The sequence below is a fragment of the Convolutriloba macropyga genome, chromosome 2, assembly GCF_964194025.1.
Source record: "Convolutriloba macropyga chromosome 2, txConMacr16.3, whole genome shotgun sequence".
Taxonomy (NCBI): domain Eukaryota; kingdom Metazoa; phylum Xenacoelomorpha; order Acoela; family Convolutidae; genus Convolutriloba; species Convolutriloba macropyga.
In genome coordinates this window covers 49,407,995-49,429,128 of record NC_134469.1, presented here as the reverse complement: position 1 = coordinate 49,429,128, position 21,134 = coordinate 49,407,995, and the positions used below count along the sequence as shown (strand labels likewise).

The 21,134-nt window shown below is 32.8% G+C and overlaps 1 protein-coding gene across 2 annotated transcripts in view; it reads left to right on the top strand.

The window, feature by feature from the left end:
- LOC142358731 (protocadherin-23-like) overlaps positions 1-21,134 on the top strand; it is a 239,014-nt gene that overhangs the window by 129,534 nt on the left and 88,346 nt on the right. For both annotated transcript variants that reach the window (XM_075410273.1, XM_075410274.1), the window contains one exon: positions 15,145-15,238. In XM_075410273.1, coding sequence (XP_075266388.1) covers positions 15,145-15,238 — 94 coding nt within the window. The remainder of the gene's footprint in view (positions 1-15,144; positions 15,239-21,134) is intronic.

Sequence of the window (21,134 nt, the reverse complement as noted above, 5' to 3'; positions counted from 1 at the left end):
TGTTAGAATTTCTCGCATTGAAAGTTTAACTATTGTTTCATACTGAGCCCATGCACAAATGTTTTTTAAATATTTTTTAACCCGTGAAATCTCCCTTAAACTTTGTCCAGCACATTTGACGAGGTGTTGCATCGTAGAGCATATATCAATTTTGCACACTCAGGGAGATCGTTACTATCCCGACAGCACACTGGGATTGATAATAGTCTAATGCCGATGTTTTCGGGTCACTTACAATTATTTAATTTTGCGAAAAAATTAGGTCACCATATCCTTATAAGAACTGTTAAGTTTTTGATTTTATTTGGTTACTGTTTGTCTCGTTTAAAGAATGTTTATTTCGCTAATTGTTTCCGGACTGATTTTTATCAGAACTTCACCTCTGTAAGTCGCTTTCAGTTTTTTGCATGTTTTCTCCCCTTTTTGCCTTCCCTTTTTGAGGCTCGTTTCTGAAAAATTCAAAATTTATTTAAAGGTTGTTTGCTCTGTAACGAAGTTTGAAGCAATTATTTTAGACTTTTGTGAGTATTTTTATGAACGATTTTTGCATGACGGTTTTCTTCTAGATTTCATTTTCATTTGATTTCACTTTCTTAAAACTAAAAGAATTCTGTAATTGTTTATTGCTCTCTTACGAATTTGAAGCAATTATCGTAGACGTGTGTGTGTGTCTTTTTCATGCACGATTTTTGTTTGACGGTTTTCTCCTAGATTTCACTTTCTTTTCATTTCGCTTTTTATTGAGCTTTCTTTTTCACGCTTGACTTTTTGATATTGTGAGAATTGAATGACGTGCATTTAGAGTAACTTTCTTTGAAAAAATGAACGAAAATCTTGAAAAGAGATGGTTTTTAAATTATGCCATTATTGGAACTTGGTAATCAAATTAAAAATAGATTTAAGCAGATCGTTTTTAGAAATCAGGCTCCATATAAAACAGATGTGATAATTCTTGAAATTTTCTGTGTCTATATAATCAAAGGTAAAAATCTTAAGCTGTTACTTCTAAGCTTCACACATAGTATGATGAAACTGGCAATCTTTATAATACAAAAAAATTGAAGACTACTTTCGAGGGCTGAAATTTTTTTGCATCGCATGTTTGAATGTTTGCGTCTCAATTATCAACTGCACTAAACCAGATGTCGTTAGTGAATTTCTCGCATTGAAAGTGTAGCTATTGGTTCATACTGAGCCCATGCACATTTTTTTAAGTTTTGTTTAATCGATGAAATCTCTTCAATTTTGGTCAGCACATTTGACGAGGTGTTCCACCGTAGAGCAAGTAACATTTTTCTGCACTCAGGGAGTTTTTTACTATCTTGAAAGCCCACTGGGAATGATAATAGTCTAATGCTGATGTTTTCGAGTCACTTTCATTTATTCAAATTTGCAATCAAATTTAGGTGACCATATCCTTATAGGAATTCAGAGAAGTTTTTGATGGTTGTTCGGTTACTGCATGTCTTTTTTAAAGAATTTTGATTCCGCTAAATGTGCGCGAACTGATTTTTGTCCCAACTTGACAGGCTCATGCGCTTTTTTGAGAACACTTGCATTGGATCGCTCGTTCTTAATTGTTTTTTGCTTTTTGCTTTGGATCACACCGCTCTTAATCGTGTATATTTTTTTCGGGTTTTTTTAGATTAAATTTTGCCTCCATTTTTTGAGTCTAGTTTTCTCAAAACTAAAAAAAATATTTAATGATTATTTGCTCTCGAACGAAGTTTAAAGCAATTATTGCGAACATGCGTGTCTTGTTTGCACGATTTTTGCGTGTTGGTTTTCTTCTAGATTTTTTTTAATTTCACTTTTAGTGACCTTTTTACGCTTGACTTTTTGATCTTTTGAGTGAGTTGAATCGCGTCCATTTAGATTTCAAGCCTGTTGCTAAAATAAAACCGATTGTGAGCGATTTTAGTACATTGCCCGTGTAGTGTAGAGGTGAATGTCAGTGGTTCTTTCCCGAGAGGTCTGGGGTTCCAACCCCTCAATAGTTTGAAATTGTTTGCCTCGCCAGTCGTTCGAGAGGAATTCGTCCGAGGTTGGTCGGTTTATGTTTTCAATTTTTTAACTTCTCAAAAATAGTAAAATCCGTTTTAAATTTAATGCGGAATCAACTGATGACAGTATAAACTAATGAATTTCAATTAGCTTTTCAAAATGGTTTCTTTATTGTTTCATAAGTACAACTTAAGAAATAGCTATCAAATTTAACCCTATTGAAATTTTGGCTTGAGTTCTCTACTTTTCACTCAAAGCAATGTAAACTGTCGGAAGAAGTTTATAGTTTTTTTTTTGAATATTCACGACTCTCATTATGATTTGCTACGTAATCCCCCAGTCATTAATTCTCGAAAAAATGATAATTTTGGTTCTAAGAAGTTAGCACTATAAGCATAATTGGATTTTCACTTGTGTAAGATTAGCACTTCTTTTTAACCTGTGAATATTTCAAAGTAATAGACTCCCGCAAAATATAGACTCCTCGGTGACTGAATTTGCGTGAAAATTAATTTTTGTTTGCCGAGCCAATGTCGCTAAGAAAGTTGCTTCCTAAATTTGTCCAACTAATGCCAAAAATTGGTTACAGTGGCTTCAGTTTCGAGCTATTTAAGGGGGGAGTGGATGTTTATTGTTGCAATTCAAGACAACCATTCGGACTGGCGAAACTGATCACCGTGAAATATTTCTGAATTTATAGTCCTAATTTCTGGTTTTATGATTTGCTGATATTGCTGATAAAGTCGTAAAACCTACATAATATTAATTGGGTGAAGTTATCCCTTTTGGCTTTGATTTTTGAAGTGAGGATTAATTTTCAAAATCTCTGATTGAATGAAAAGAAATGGACTCGAACTTCACACAAGACTTTTCGTTTCATTTTGCCCGTTATTGCTTTGAGCTGTCCTTTATTTAATCCCTACCTTGTTTCTACCTACAGCTTAACTGAAAACCAATCGTGTTTCAACGTATTTTTCTAAGATGGTAATAGCTGATGATCGTACTTTTGATTGGGAATAATGTCACACTTTGATCTGAAGCTTCCAACATTCTCTTTGTTCGTTGTGAATTTCATTTCAAATCAGTAGTTCGATTTGAGTGCAATTATCGTCATTTGTATGTCCCTCCACCAAAAACAATTTTTTTCATGAGCATATTTGAACAAACTAATGCGTTTTGGTTTCATATGAAGCAATATTCATATAGCTTCACAAAAAGACGCGGGTGAGTCTCTGTCCAAACACAGAAAGTTCCAACATTGTGACAAATAGAAAACTAAAGTATTGTTAGAAGCAAAAATAAAGCAGAAGTAGACAACTTTATGTCCAATTGCGACTAAACCAGCACTTGAATAATGAAGTTAAAGGAAAACAATTATCTTCAAAACGGGAATAAAGGAAAGGAAAGCTTGCGGTCAAATCTAAAGCAGATTTAATTGAGAGACTTTAAAATGTCGCAAATTGAAGCTAATTATTTAGTGATTTTCTGCGCCAAATGCTGAGTGTATAGTTTGGCGACCATCTTAATGTCATAAGTTATAGCAACCTTTTGATAAGGGGAAGTGTCGAATAATTTTCTGAAGAAATTGCTTACGTTCTCAAACTAAAAAAATCTGAAAAAAAATTACAAACTTCTGATTTTATTAACTAATTTAAATATAGCGAACTGTGATTACTTTTCAGTTTGAAGAGTTTTCCACAATTCTCTTGGATCTATTTGGTATTGAAAATCTGTCTCCTGTGCTCATCTGTGTTTCGAAAAAATGTGTTGTGACTTGGTTTCATGTGCCTATTTTTGGGTTTTTCAAAATGTCAAATAATTTGATGAATTGATTGAGAAAAACAACCAAGTTTGGTCGAAACTTCCTAAATAAGATAAAATTTAAAATGCTGATAATTTTTCCACAAAAAAGAGTTTGCATTTTACAAAATTGCCTACTTTTTTCGGAGATCTTGTAAGAAATCACATAACTGGCGCCATTACCAGTTTTGCAAACTGACGTTTAAGAGGAAGTTAGATTAGTATTAAGGAGAATGAAGTATTTTATAATGTTTGTTTCTCAATAAAAAAACTATTAAACACATTCTCAAACCAAATACAAGGAGTTCAAAGTATATTAGTAATAGCATTTTGTTAACAAAGTTTAAAAATGAAATAGCACAAAAAAACAAATGTTCTTGAAAAAAAAAAACAATTTTCTATTATCAAATTTAGAGACTTTATTGAAAAATTTTATTGAGATTCTTCAAATCAGACAGAAAAACTTTTAATCCCCGAGCCACCAGAAACACTTCAAACGGAGTCTTTTCAAACTCAATGTGTTAAACTTTTTGCTGCTGCTGTTCATTCTCATCCAAATCAATCGTCTGCCTGGACCAAATCCACGTTGAAGTGCTAAAAAATTCTTCTGTCCCGAGGATAAAAATATCTTAGTATCAGAAAACTTTAATTTTTAGTTCGAGCGTTTTGAAAAGTCTTCTAGACAAAATTATCCATCTTGAATCTAGCAAAATTGTATTTTTGCTTTCCTCTTAAAAATATTTTAAATCAATTTTACCAAGCTTTTTAACCCGAGTTTTTAACCAGTGGAGTTATGAAGAACAATTCAAAACCAAATTACCCTAAGAGCAGGATTCCAGCAAGGCGGCTCGTTAATGCTCGGCCTAGAATATGATGTACGTCTAAAAAACAAACGACAAATATAGACCAAAAACAAAAATTTTCCAGAAAACGGTGTCAGAGCCGTTAAGACCTTAATCTATTCCGTAAAAAATGATCGATTCCACTTTTTTTGAACACCAATAATGTGATATGTGACCTATGAATAAATAGACCAGGTAACAAGTAGACAAGAAAGGGGAAAATTAAAAATTACATTTGTTTTTTGAAAATAATTAGTTGCAACGTCATAAAAAACATTAGCTAAATATTAAAATCATCAAATAGGTTCATTTTTCTCCTTGAGGTCATTGCAACTTGTCATTGTCTAGAATTTGTAATACGTGTATACGTGTACAAAAAGAAAGACAAATGCAGACAAATAAAAAAAATAAATAAAATTTTGCGAAAAAGGGGTGTCGAAGCCGTTAAAACAATAAGATATGCGCTAAAAGCTTTAGATATGTTCTATTGTGCCTTTTTTCAACTTTCAAATTACATTCATGGAAAACCTTAGGTATAAACTGACTGAAATAGCGAATATGTTCCTTTGTTCGTCCATGGGAAGAGCTTAAGACCTGCAATTACCCAGAATTTTCACTACTACAAAAAACAAATAAGTACAAAAATAAAATGCCATTGAATTCGGCCAAAAGACAGAGTAGAAGCCATTTAAACCATAACTTGTTCAATAAAAAAAAACTGAGATGTCTGATTGTGTCTTCCTTTAATACGCCAATAATGTGATAGTTGACCTTTGAATAATGTGACAAGACAAGAAAAAGAACCTAAAAGTTGAGAAAATGCCATGTTTTCTTTGAAAACTCGTATCAAAGCCATAAAACCATCGTTTAAATTGTAAAATCGCAATAAATAATAAATTTTATTCAATTAGAAAGACGTTGAGACCTTTGTTTGCCGATTATAAGCTACAAGTCGACAAAAAACGTGGCAGAGCTCAATATTTCATAGTTTAGCTCAATATTTCAACAAATAGTTTAGAAGTCGAAGCGACCATAAGATTCGACTTATAAAACTACCTAGGTTCCCCTGAAACTTTTTGGGAAGCAAGTTGGACTTGATTTGTTCTGTTCTGTAATTAACATTAAAAAAAGCAAAAATGCAAGAATTTATTTTAAAAAAAGACAGCGATTGATAACAATCTGAAATATTTTTGGACTGTAAGCAGCAACGATTAGTTGAAATTTTGCGTTGCTATTGCTGTTCGTTGATGTAGAACATTTAATTTTTACAAATATTATAGATACGGGTAATTTGGAAAAAAAGAGTCTATCGAAATTAAATGTGCATTTCGGATAATAATCAATTTGAGTTGAGGAAATGACCCCAACTGGATGTTATCGGATTACTTTTTTATAAGCCGCTCTCAATTAAGTATATGAAAATATTGTCGGCCTTTTTTTCTGTCTGCACTACCAGTCAACTTCCACAAAACGGGCTAAAGAAGCATATTTGTTGCTTTTTTTTTGCGAAAAATGAAAAATGCTGATATCTTCAAAAATATAGTCGAAATTCTGTACAAAATTCTGGCCAACAATCGAACAACTCTCTCTTATCTGTGAACGTAAAATTAATGAGACTATCATTATAAATTTTATCAGAAACATTATCAGATTTTTATTAAATTTCGGCAAAAGTTACGAAATATGTGATCAAAACGGAAATGAGCCTAAAAGTCTCAAAATGTTTCCTCCGTAGTTCCCTCGGAAAGGCGAAGTTCAAAGAAATTTTTCTACTTCAAACTCACAACTCTGTTCTATGAATATATCGATCGGGCAATAAATTGCATGGAACAGTTCAACTTTTCTTCTATCTTTAGAGATAAAACCAATAATGCTATCGTTAACAATTTTATAAAGCTTATGAGAAAAATTGTCTTAAGAATATGTAATAACACGAAAATTGTGACCAGAAACAACGAAAATCATTCAGAATTTCAAAAATTTAAACACGATAAAACGCTCAAAAAATATATTTTATTATTTTCTACGCTGGACGACTTTCTAATGATACCACTCATAGCGCTTATCGTGTTTTTAAGTGAGAGAAAAACATTCATATTTTTTATTGCAGAACACTCTTATAGAAAACGGAAATATAACTAGCCTTGAGTTGATTCAAACATGTGTCAGCAGTTTGAAGTCTGTACGTCCGTCAATTTCTAAAAAAAAGTGGCTCGAAGAAACGTTTGGTGCCCTTATTGTGAAAAATGGCTAAATTTTCGGATCAAAAAAGTGAGCAAACTTCCTCTGGATCTTTAGATGAGACTAACAGCACTATTTTTAACAAAATTAATAAATTTCAGCAAAATTAACAAAAAAAATGAAAAATTCGAAATGTGAACAAAAACAACGGATATCATTCCAATGGTTACAAGATCTTCGAACCTTGATAACTGCCTACAAAAAACAAAAATCAAACAAACTCTTTCTAATTCCATTTTCTATGCTGTACGGGCTTTCTAATGATACCAACAGCATTTCTCTAAAATGAACATATTGACCGGTAAAAATTGAATGAACAAAAGAAAATTTGAGTCTATAGTTCCTCCCCCAGTTAAATGGGTCGGAACAATCACATTTTTGTAGATGAAGTTTAAAGAAATCATTGTCCCTATTTTGAATATCAATTGTTTTGTTTATGTGATGATAGTTGGGCATTGGCTGCAATACCTTGTAGCTGCGGATTGGCAGTGTTTTTCAATAAAACCAATTTTTGTTTAAACGCTCAACAATGTTGACGTGTGTCGTCAAATTTTTATCTGAATTTAATACCACTGTTCAAAATATCAGTTCCTTAAAATGAGCGTTTGCACGGCATCAATAGCAATATCGTTTTTCATTGTCTTCAATGCTCTTGAAGAAAAACTGATGCTGTTTTTTAAAAACAATTTCCGGAAGTTTTTCTCAAGTGCATTATTTTCTGAATTTACCTTTTAATTTTTCCTTGCTGTTGAATTGAACTCAAAATTGGTTATTGAGAGGTTTGAACACCAAAATTTTGATTAAACCAAAATTATTTTGAACACCAATTTGCGCATGTAGGAAGTTAAATTTAGTTTTTTCCACTTTCCTAACATTTATCCATTTTTTTTAATCTCCTTTCGACCTATATGTGACATTTAGGAAGACTTGCTTGACAATCTTAACAATTCAGATCTTACAGGTTCAAAGTTTCTTAGATTCAAATATCTGATCATCTTTATAAATGAGGTTCATTGGTAAAGCTGGATCAAATCTTTTTGCTCAATTGCTTTTTAACGTGTTTTTTTTTCGATTTCATAAATTGCCGAAATATGCGTAAGAGAATCTCATTTATATAAAACTTAACAAAAAACCATTTAGTTATCTGGAACATTTTTACACTACTTTTAACACAACAGAGTTTTTTTTTTTGTTTAGTTTGATGCGTTTCGTAGCCTTTAGAATGAAATCTGGGTTCTCTTTTTTTAGAATAGCTAGTTTTAAAAAGTTTTTTTGAAAGAGTACCCTGCTGAGGGTATTGATGGGCTCTATTTTTGGGTTACTTTCAGTGCTATGCAGAACACTCAATCAACATTAACTTGAAACTTTTTAAAAATGCTTCTATGTTTCGAATTTTACTGCCTACTTTGTTCTAAAGCTAGTTCCAATGGCTGGCAAAGTCTCTGGCTGATAAACTTCTGGAAATAAATTTAAAAATTACCTTAGTTTCTGATGATAATGCGCAGAGATCCTGTTTCCGAAATCGTCTCTAGATTTGTCGAACCTCTGACCAACTACTTTTTAATAAAGCGTGTTCAATTACGCGTGGCCATGGAAAACAATCCCAGGACATATGCTTATCTAATATCCAATGAAATGGAATTTGTTCTGATCTTGTTCCAGTTGTGGCTGTGTGCGCGGCTATGTTCTTAAGTTCAAAAATGTGCTTTTATAAGACAAAAACGAGTGAATATTGGATGGAACATTTGTTGTAAAGACCAAAATTGACCATTAGGTGCTGTCCTATCAAAGACCAAAAAATAGCTGTTTTCATCAATAACATCAAGCATGTGAAATCGCTGAGAACAAATAACGAGTTCTAGAAGACAATAGTATCCAGATTTTGAGAAAATATAATTGGAGAATAGGCCTGAAGCCAATTTGAAAAAAATGTTTAAGAGTAAAATGATTAGGACAAACGTTTCATAAGAGTTCATTGTAGGATGCAGATTGGACCTACAAGACACTGTCTGTTTTGGGTATTTGTATCAAGTCATAGGCTAACAGTATGATTATTAGGAAACAGCTTTGATATTTTCTCTCCTCGTCAACACCAGTGAATAAATTGATACTACTACTTTTAAGTTTTACAAATGACCTGTTCAGGAATTAAGATACTACAGAACACGAATTTAATGTCTATTCAGCGATAATGTAAACAAAAATATTCTGCTTTAAGCCGGAACATCTTAAAACACATTAAAATGGAATTTAAAGATCCATTTGATTTTACATTGTAGTTGAATTTCACCTTTAAAGGTAAAATTAGCGCTTTAAATATCTTGTTTAACTGCAAATCAGTTTGTTTTTCAGGCTTGCGTGTTTTCCAAGGGCAGCAAAATAGTGTGGAACAAAACACTTATTAGTGACTTAGTTTTTTGTCGCAATTCTTTTCATTTTTCGTTTTCAGAGCTGGGATGACAATTTTTTTGTAACCATACATAGGGTAGTGGCTAAGTAACAAAATCACAGCTTTCTGAGTCCCCAACTTTTCCATTGTTTTTACAATTTCCAGCTAAATTGGTTTCACGTAAATTTTTTTTACAAATATCTTATAATCCACCAGTCAGTTAAAAAAATTCTGCTTTTTAATGGAAAGATATTTTGAAAATACGCCGTCTCCTGTAGCAAAGATAGTTAATGCGTCACCGTACTCGTCATTGTTTAAAACGCTGAAAACTGATAGTTTTTAGAAATTCTGTTCCCCACGGACTAGTTTCGGTTCTTTAAAGAGGGGGCCAGCTAATCAGATAGCAATTAATTCGAAATTGAAAAATCAATTATAAACATTTTTCACCCAAATTTTCCCTCAATTTTCCATTATAATGCAAAACAATTTAATGGTTAGCACATATTAATTTTTTGAAAACCAGCATTCGGCGTTCAATTTCGGCGTACTCATTACATTGAAATGTCTTTCCAGTACACTATGAGAGCACAAAGCAAACTGGTGCTGGTCATATTGGAATAGATGAAAGAACAAAAAACTGGCTGGAAAGTTGGAAAAAAAGTTTGGAAATTTATCTCCTCAATTTTTTGGTAGATAATAAAGGAGAGAGAAAGTTTTCGGTTGTGTCTGCATTGATATAGAATCTGATGTTCCCACTGATCAAATGTTAATTTCACTTGTTTCTGAGAAACAAAAAAACTCCAAACTACAATTTCTCACTATAAATTATAAGCATTTATTGTATCCCGTCTTTATCACTGTCGAAGCGATTATTCTCTATGCAAGTTTTGATGAACATTTATGAAACAAAATTTTTAACAACATTCTTATTTTTTATTTTTCAGTAAAAATGGTAAACGATCCATCTCTGGAGTAACAAAGAATCATCTGGTTGCTTGGGAGTAATCAAATCCTCTTCCACTGCTTTCATGGGGCTAAAATATCTCAAAATACCGAAATGCAGTTAATGTGGGTGGTTTGACCCATTAATTTCAATATTAGCTAACAGTAATTATTGCAAGGGATTGCTCATCGGAAACTGTGACATAACGTGGAGAAATTGAATTATTTGAAGCACTAGAACCTGCTTTTATGCTGACGCACTGATCTATTAATAAAAAGTTAAAAACATAAATCTGGTAATCTGACCCGTAACGGTAACATTTCAGAAGATCTGTACAAAAAAACGATTACGGACATTTGTTATTTGTATTTTATTGGTACTTCTTAGCCTTATGAGGTGTCATTGGCCCCTACAATTAGATTATTCCATTAACCTGCTTTGAGGTTGTCATTTTTTTGGTCGGAGTCTATCTAGATAACTATTCGGATGACGCATGATTGTAGCATGTTGTAAAGAGATTTTCAAGCACTGAATTTTGGAAGCAGAATTTGGTTTTGTTCAACCGAGTTTTTGCTGAACACCATGACATTTTAGTTTATTGTGTTGATAGTATAAAAACCTATTTCGAAGTTTATTAAAACTTGAAGTTGTTTAGTTTGTTCATTGTGCCTCAAATTAAGTAACTTTATGGTAACTTCTCGTGCTGCATCAACAATGTCGATTGAAATCGGCCATTTATAGGCGGTCGAAACTAATACATAGATATGTAAAAACGAGCAGGTGAAAGTACTCGATATTTAAGTTAATCAGTTCACGTAATAGGTGCTTTACTATACTGCAACGAGCAGGAAAACTTAATTTGGTCACGTATGAAGTGCATTTCCGCTGAACTTTGGAGATATGTTCATCTGTCTAGATTTGCTATTTGTTTGAACGATCGTGATTCAGTGATGCGACCAATGTGGCAAATTTTTATCAGAAAATAAGGGGTTGTCTTGATTTTTGGTATTTGCTATATAAAGCCAGCCGAGGGTTTAAATATTTGAAACTGGTTTTGTTCAATTCTATCAAAGCTTCTGCTCTATGGAATATACTATCTCATTGCTCCGACACCACCTTAGCGGCGGACCTATATATATAGTTCCCCCCACTAAGATGGTGCCGGAGCAATGAGATAGCATATTCCATAGAGCAGAAGCTTTGATAGAATTGAACAAAACCAGTTTCAAATATTGAGACCCTCGGCTGGCTTTATATGGCAAATACCAAAAATCAAGATAAGCTCTTAATTTCCGATTAATATTCTCCACATCGGTCACGGCACTGAATTACCAGTCAAGGCACTGAATCCAAACCAATCGCACATCTAGACTGATGAACATATCTCCAAAATTCTGCGAAAATGGACTTGATACGTGACCAAATTAAGTTCAACTCGGTTTTTGTTCTCAATTTTTGCCGATCGATTTATTCATTGTAGAGAGTTGTGAGTGGTTATCTATAGGAAAGGCCTTTAAGCGCAGAAATTTTAGAAAGGTTTTTCAGTTTCAATTTCTTCTGAGGAGTCACTGTGGTTCAACTTTGTGTCTTATGTTTTTTGAACATTCATTTGATTTGACGTGATTTTGTTCTTCTTTAGCGTCATTATTGATCCATTTAAGGTTCTTGTATGGTTTTGTTCAATTTATTACGCTACGATTTGGAGCAGTTACGGCTTTTTAAAGGATGCCTAGCTACAGAACGATTAGTTTTGGTCTCATAGTGGATTTTTACAATCAACGAGATTGGAACTGCTGTATTGGATCGTTGTTAAACAAAAGTCCACTTAGCTTTCGAAAGATTATTAAGTGGAGTTAAAACCTATTGGCGGTTCTGAGCTTCGAAAGAAATTCAATTTTTTAAGCTCTGCCCTCTTTTTATTCAGGTTTTTGTCAACTGATATCTCGGTCTCACTAATGACTGGAATCTTCTTCTTTTTAGTGAAACAAAAACTAATCTGTTGTGCCGCTTTTTTTTAACTAATGGTTTTGTGACTTCGAAACTACGAGTTTGAAGTGAATAAATTGTGAGTTTATTATATTTGTTCTTTTTAATCTTATCTTGGGTTTTGTAGCGTTATCACAATTTTGCCAGGTCGCTTTGGCGTTAGGAAGAAACCGTACTGACTATTTCTAAAATTTTGACCTAATAGTGTATGATGTTTATAGCTTGCACGCTTTGCTTGCTCTTTTTTGAATTTTTAGATAGATTTTGCCTACATTTGTAGGGGTTTAGTGCGATTAGCTTTGATTAATGACAGTTATCATTGGTTTTGTTGAGGTTTGAATGAGCACTTAAGGCCTTCAGTTTATTGCTTAAGGTTTCAAGTACTTTGATACGACAAGTTTACAAGAAATTGTGATTTTTTGATATTTGTTTATATTTGGGAACTTGAAGTACTGTCACACTATCGTAATGATGTCCTGCAACAATTTTTTTTAAGGTTTTGAGGTAAAAACTCTTTTGTAGTTTTACGAATTATTCTGATTACTTTGTATCTCACCCGTAACAAGACTCGTGTACTTTTTTTGTTGAGCGAACTTTAAACCCTCGATTCGTTTTTACCTTTTAACTGATGTTTAGTGACTTGGACACTATGTGTTCTCATAAAAGTTTTCAGATTAATTGATACTGCACAAGATTTCTGGTTATTTTTGTTGCTTTTCAAATCGTTTCTTTAATTGTTGGTCCCACTGATGTTCCATTGATACCCAAGTGAACATATATAATCTTTTCAGTTAAAAGCTACTGATTTTAATGACCCCAGTACTTCGCGAGTTCGTTCTTATCAGTGTGTATCGCTTCTTCGCTTTTAATCTTATGACTTAGTCTTACCAATGAGATTCCAGTTTTTTGGTGCTCTTTTAGGTATTTTTTTGTTAACAGATAATGGCTGTTATCACCATTAAAATTATTTGGTTTCAGAAGATTCAATGGATTTCTGAACGTTAATCTCTTCTTTCTTGATTTTACTGACATTTACCTAGTCTGATTAAGGAAAGGTCTCATCTGCTTTCGAGTGAACGACAATGAGTTCGTGTAATTTATATTTTATCTGATCTGGTATTTTGACTTTGTTACTAAGTATTTTTGAAAATAGATATTGAGTTTTGGCTTTAATTAATGTTTTTTGTTTGTTTTTTTTCGTGTTTTTTTTCGATTTTGTTTTGTCTTTTTCCGGAGGCCTCATGGGCCCTCTAACGTGGAAAGATATTATTTATTTCATTATTAGTTTCAGTTTTGGGCAATTTTTATCAAACACCAATGATTATCTATCAGTATGTGAATTCAGTATGTGAAGTTAAAAAAAAAGGACGCGACATTATGTACAAACGCACATTACCGATCCTCCTTGTAAATTATATGTATAAACACATTTACTTAACATTGTTAATCTCAGAGGGGATTTTCTTTAGTAATTCAATCCTGATTGGACTCGTTAGGCAATGGTGAAGATTTGTATGTTGATGAATTGCCGCTTTGATTTTGAAGTAATTATATGATCATTTAAACGCCATTTTCCGTTTTCCCGTGCTCATGTTATCCGGCAACGTGTTAACGCCTCAGGGTAGCTCAAAATTGATAGTTTCCACTGGATATGCTTCAGAATATTGAATGTTCTATTCTTCTCTATTTGTTGATTTAAAATTGGCAAACATAGTCCCTTATTGGTTTTAAAATTGTTGGCTTTATTGTAGTTTATTTGCAGGTGCTTTCGTTAGGTTTTATCATCTAAGACTTAATTTCCTGCCGGGAAGTTCATAACTAGTCTTCGACTGCTGGTACGTGAAAATGATTTTCTAAAGATATTTCGAGTTGATTAATGTCAACATGTGCGAAATTGTTTTTTTTTCAATGTAAAATATTGTAAAATCATAAGGATATTAAATTGTACTTAATTGTTGAATCAAGGTTATCTTAGATTTCACAGCTTGGTTTTTTTTAATGACGGTGCAATTTTTTCGAATGATTTGACCTCTTTCGGAAAATAATATAAAATTTGTGTATCGTTACGTGTTCGTTGTGTGGTCAATTACTGTTAAATCAAAAATGTATGAACAATCTGAGGAATCTCTGGTGATTGTGGTGTCAGCTGAAATATTTGAAACAAAGCAGCCTTAAAACACTTATTAAATTTGATGAAATATTTTACATTTGATAAATTTCTTACTTGATTAAAATCAAATCACTTTTCTGTGTTTTCTAGAAAGTCTTTTGAGTTTGCCCCGATGTTTGATTGAGTCTTGTGTGATTTTCGTTGTTACCTAAACAGCTGGTTTAATGGCTCTTTTAACAGTAACTTTTGACTTTAAATATGATTACAATTGAAAAAAAAGTTGAAAAAGTCTCAAGTTTACAGCAAAATTTGTGCTAATTGCTCTCAAAAAAATTTTGGTTATTTTTCTTGTTCCACTCTCGTTTACCTTGGTCGATTCTTTGCCGTATAGGAGTGACTTATCGTTTAACGGGACCAACTTTAATCGTAAGGCCCACCAAAACTGATGAGGAGGCGTTCACAATGTAAAGGAGCACTTTTTGTTAGGTTTGGGATTTCCCTCTCTTTTTATCCACCTATCACCGACTAAGTTGGCCTACCTAAGTTTAAACAAGATACAACCAAAACCAGCCTCCACGTCAGCCGTTTCAGCGCTTGGGAGCAATTCGCTTAGTCGGTCATTACATAAAATTTGCTGAATATTCGATTTCTGTCGATAGAATCTGACTTTATTGGCAGGCTTTGCTATGTTGGATTTTTGCGACTGAGATTTTGTTCTGAGATGAATTTTGTAAGTGTTTGTGTAAGTGGCCACACTATAATTAAAGCTGTTGTCTTTTTCACTTAGTTCGTTTAGAACACTAGGGACACTGATCTCATTCTTTTGTAGGTGAGTGCAACAGATGAAGACGCCCTGGAGAATGGACAGGTCAACTATTTTCTCCTCACCCAGCAGGACAAGTTCGCAATTGACCAACAATCAGGTTAGTGCGTACATTATAAACCTACACATACACTACACTGTTCCGACCAACCGATTATTGCATCAATAATGTCCCCATAGAAAAATATAGATTGTGATTAGGAGAAACTTGTGTGCAGAAATAAATTGTTCTGCCAGGTTAATTTATAAATTTTGATTCGTAGGTTCCGTTATTAAATAACGATGCATATTAAATTACGATCATATCATTCATAATTGTTGATGCGAATACGCTATAACGGAAAAAAATAGAAAAGAATTTTTTTACTAACGCACGACACTGGTAACCTACGTAACACATATATTGTGCCTGTAAGATTCTTCTTGCTTTCACAAATACTCATTCATTAACATCTCGAACATTCGTTGCCGTTAAAAGAAAAAGTAGTGTTTCTAAATTTTAATGAAAAGCGTAATGAAATAGTTTTTTTTACGTTTCATCCTCGATTAATCTCTAAGCTTTGAGTTCCTTTAGAGTTTTCCACGGACGCTCTTGTGCAATATTAACTTTGACGTTTTGCAAAACATGATAATACTTGACTTGGTATATTTAGTTTCATTTCAATATTATTTATATTCATTTTATCTCAGGAAACTGGGAGACATTTATCGCACAAATTTGCACTCTCGAGCAGTGTCAGTTGATTCGGATGATTATAGCGCAAGCAATCAAATGCTTATAAAACATTCGTTGTCCTTTAATTATGTTCAACTGTAAAACCTGTATGACATATTTTCATATTTGAATTAATGAATTAATCTATGACAGAATTTCTTTTTATTTAAGTAAACGCTTTTTCAAATCCGTGTACGTACAAATTTGTGCAATATTGAATGCTACCCCACTGTTATTATCGGCATTGAGAAGTTGTCAAACTCCGAGGCAAGAATAGTTTTTAAATAATTTTGGAAGGGCGATAACAACCGTGTGGTAATATTCATTAATCAACTCTCGTTGCGGCTACAACAGTTGCATAACTTTATCACTCTGTCGCCATGATTAGACCACGAGTTTATCACACTCTTTTGTTCACTGTTAATATAGTAACATTGGTGATAAAGTTGTGTGATAAATTCGTAGTCTAATGGCGAAGCAGATTTCGTAAGGTTAATTGTTAACGCCCAATTAACCTTACGAAATCTGCTTCGCCTTTAGACTACGAATTTATCGCACAACTTTATCACCAATGTTACTATATTGTGGTATTTAGGTAAGCTTTGCGACTGTTGTTATATCAACCACAGTTGATCAAAATTTTTGAAATAAATAATTGCACTTGAAACATTTTGGAACATTATTTTCATAAGCATCACCTAAAACGTACATAGATTTCAAAATTCAAAATTTTAACAATTTGATGCAATAAAAACTTAAAAACAATGTCATTTAGGGAAAGCCAAGGAACAGTAAGTTAATGAACCTGGGTAATTGCAAAGTTCCGTGTGCCCAAATAACAAAGCCTAAAAGTCTTATTATTCCTCAAAAAATCAACCATGATCAAAAGCCGTGCCAAAAATTAAACCTTCTGTTAAATTAGCGAAACGTTTATGGCTCTAAGGGTTTCCAATAATCGAGTATTTGATTAAAAATAGAACAATAAATTTCAAGTCAGCCGAAATTTAAGTCGTTTCGTCCAAAGGTAGAGACAGAATGATCGTTAGCACCACAAAATTGTGAGTTCGGGTAACTTTTCAATTTTGCCGCCGATAAGAAAATCCCCAGAACTTTTTTTCCCGATAATCAGGATTTGTTTTTAGGACAGCATATTCATCAGCTAAATCAATGCATCTTAGATACAGCCAATTGTGTCAATTGTTGACAAAACTGAGTAGCTTTTAGCATAGCTGTACTAAAAAATTGCTTTTGGATGAAATTTTTCCGTTTTTGATGAAAAAACACCTTAATACAAAACCAATATTAGCTACTATTTACTATGTTTTAATTTTAGATATGTTCAAAACCAATCAAAATGATTGATCAATCTGAAATTGAATAGGGTGCTTATAATTTTTCAGCAAGTGAACAAGTTTTCACGCACATACTACTCATTTTTGTGGTTGATTTAATGGCTAGGAAAAAAGCTTGGTTTTGATTTCCCAAGTATTTAGGATACGCTGTTCAGTTGTGGCCTGCAATTGAAGTGTCACCTGTTTAAGTCCCTAATTTTCAAATCTTTCTGATATATTTTTCGTTAGAATGAAAATTAAGAGACAGCTGTACCCTTTAATGAGATCAGTGCACCGGGTCGTTTTTTGAATTGCTCTCGAACGGCGATTTGAAGCAATGAGTGCAAACATGTGTGTCGTTTTTATGCAAGCTTTTTAATTGACGTTTTTAAGGTTTTGTTCTTGAACATCGTTTGACATTTTTGGCACCCATAAGGAAAAATTTGTTTTGGCTACAGCTCCTGAGTGAAATTGCTTCGCCTGTCATTCGAGAGCAATTTATTCGACGTTAATCGGATTAAATTTTCAAATTTTAAGCTCTCATTAAATGGCGAAATCCGTTGTAGATTTAATGCCGTATCAACTTATGACAGTATTTACTAATGAGTTTCAATTATCGTTCCAACATAGTTTTTTTTTAAAGTTTTTTTTTGTTTCATAAGTACAACTTCAAAAATTGCTATCAAATTTAACGTTATTGAAATGTTCACACGAGTTCAATGCCTTTAACTCGAAGCAATTTAAGAAATAAATTCTTGTGGCGAAAAAAGAGTTTTCGTCTATCTTTTACCCACTGTATTGGAAATATTGAACTGTCGGAATTAATTTGCTCTCTAATTTTCATTTTGATATCTCGAATGTCAACAGCAAGTTCTAGTATAGAAAAGGAGAATAATACGAAAACTTCTGCAAGATTATACGCCAACAACAGTTTTTGAGTAGATCTCATTCGTTTCTACACCTTGCTGTTGAACATTGGAATTGGGGATTTTGAAGGCAATTTGGTAGTTTTGTTCTCGTTTCGCTAAGAATTACAGTCTTTTTTGTTGTTTGCGATTACGATTTAAATCTCATGTGGTTGTTTTAATGAGCTTGTATTGTTTTGGCGAATTTTATGTGTCTTTTTTAAACGTCAATCTATGGGCTTTGCATAGGCAATTCATTGTCTAGGGGTTTTTTTCGTGTACTTTTGGGTTTTGGTTTCCGACTTGTTTTGCTTGTATTTTTATCCAACCCCGCGAAATAAAGTGAAAATAAAGTGACCAGTCCTCTAATAGCGATATGATACTCTAATTTATAGAGAAAAGAGGACCACATTTTTTGTTGTCATGTCATAAGGGCCTGCATAAAAAACAAAACAGCTTTGAGATTCCTCAACTTTTTCCTCATTTTTGCTCTTCTGCCAAATGGCTGACATATGCAAAAATATTTGAAAGATGGTAATAGTGAACAAATGTTTCAGCTAACCACTCTGAATTTGCACAGTTGTTTTTATGTCTTCTGAGAGGCATGTTTTCTGAGTCCATAAACCTCAGAAGTCTTTTTGTTCGTTTTTCGTGCTGTTTTTGCTGGTCTTATACTGCCTTTAAATTTGTGGAGTTATTTATAACACCCTTCAGCAGTGACTTCAAAAGTTACACTGTGTGGCTAGCTTTTCACCATAATTGATTATCGCTCTAAGTGATTTTAAACAATAATTTTTACAGGTCAGTTAAAATGGCCATTCATTTTTTCAAGATTAGTAAAGGGCACCTGTTGAAATATTGCGACAGAAATGAAACAAGCAAACTGAATTGTTGCGTGAGAATGTTGTGTTGTTAGGAAAGAAATTTGATTTATTGAACTAAGCTTTATCAATCACATCGTCAATTCCTTAAACCCAATGCTGCTTGTCTTTCACTGCCCGCAGTTCTGTTTCATAGCTAATTTGCTGTCTATTTCAATAGTTCCCATAGAATGCCAATGACGAAATCTTTCTTTTTCTGTCTTAGAGTAGTTTTTCTTCAGCATTTGTATTCAAAATATTGCGTTTTTGCAATGATAATGATAGTTCTTTTGTCGTTTAAATTTATATCATTATGTAGATATGGCGTCGGAATATTAAAAAAACGTTTCCCCTATTTTAAGTAATTTTCACTTGTTTTTTTCGTTATAATCTACTGATTTTTTTTTAGTTCCAAAAACAGTTATTATCATCTTCGCTATTCAAATTTTAATAGGGTTAAAGTAAATTTATTTCACAGTTGGAAATAGTTTGTTTTTCAAATAAAACAAGGCGGCTCGGTAATGTGCGATCGCACATAATGTTCCGACCCCGCTCATCCACAATTTTGGCATAATTGTCTATCAAATGAGGAACAGATGGAAAAACACAAAAAATTCAAGTATTTTTCAAAACAGAAACTGGTGTATGAACGAAAAGATAGCCTCCAAAGCAAATAACTCAGTGAAGTAAAAATTGATGCATTAGATTGATGAGATATGCCGATATTAAGAAAGCGAGCGAAGACGAACGGCAAAATCAAACAACAACAACAAACATTAATTACATCAAAAAATTTATGTCAAAAAACAAAACTTAATAACAAAGTCAAAATAGCGTCGGATAAAACTGAAAATAAACAAAATAACTTGTAATTAACCAGACAAAAATGGTTATTCACCAGTTCATAATAAAGCTTGGTAACAATTAGACAAAAAAGAACAAAAACTTTTAAGTTAGAAAATTCGCTGAATATTTTAAAAAAAAAACAATTAATTTCAAAGTAATGAAAACCATTAGGAATCAACTAAAATATCCAATAGGTTTACAATTACCAATGCTTCTATAGAAGGGAATTAAGAATTCTTGTTATTCAATTTTTTATGCAGTTAGAAAAAGAACAACAAATAGACAACAAACTAAAAATCAATTAAATTTTGCCAGAAATTGTTTTGGAAGCCGTAAAGCCATACTTTGGCCCCCAAAATATGTTCGATTGCACCTTCGGCGAACACCGATAATGTATTATGTGGTCGCTCATTAATGAAAATAAGCAACGATTAGACAAAAAAGAAAAAAAATGCAAAATTATGTCATTCTTATTTTTTTTTAGAAAAAAAATTTTTCCAAAGACATAAAAGCCATTAAATACAGAATGAAAAATTTGAATAGGTTCGTCCATTCTCCCAAGGGAAGCCCTTGAGACCTGCAATTATCCAGAAAATGTCTTACGTCTACAAAAAGAACGTCAAATGACAAAAATCAAAAATTTATTTACTTTTTTTTGTGAAAAACCCGTATGGAAGCCAGTAAAGTCATAACGAATTCTTTTAAAACATTAGATTTTGTGAAACCAATCCCTTTTGAAACCTCTTTCCTTGAAATGTATTATGTGACCACTCATTAATGAAACTAGGTAACAATTAGACCAAAAAAAAGCAAGATTATGTAAAACTTGTTTTTATCGACAAAAAATTATTTCCAAAGCAGAACAAGTCTTACGTCTACAAAAAGATCGTCAAAAATAACAAAAATCAAAAATTAATTTAATTTTTTTTGTGAAAAACCCGTGTCGAAGCCAGTAAAGTCATAACGAATTCTTTAAAAACATTAGATTTTGTGACACCAATCCCTTTTGACACCTTCCCTTGACAAAAATAATGTCATCTTTAACCTTTAATTAACGAGACCAGGTAACAAACAGACAATAAAAGGAACAAAATTGCAAAGTTGAAATGTTTTTTCATTTTGGAAAACAATTGTTTTCAAAGTCATGAAAGCCATTATCTATCTTCTAATATCAGAACATCGGCTCTTCTACTCTTCCAGAGAAAGCCAATCAAACCGGGTCATTGTACAGGACATTAAATACGACTAAAAGGACAAAGTAAAAGCGACAGTTATAAAGATAAAATTGAAAATTTCAATTAGATTCTTCGAGAAAGTATTGTCGAAGCGCAAAGAACCA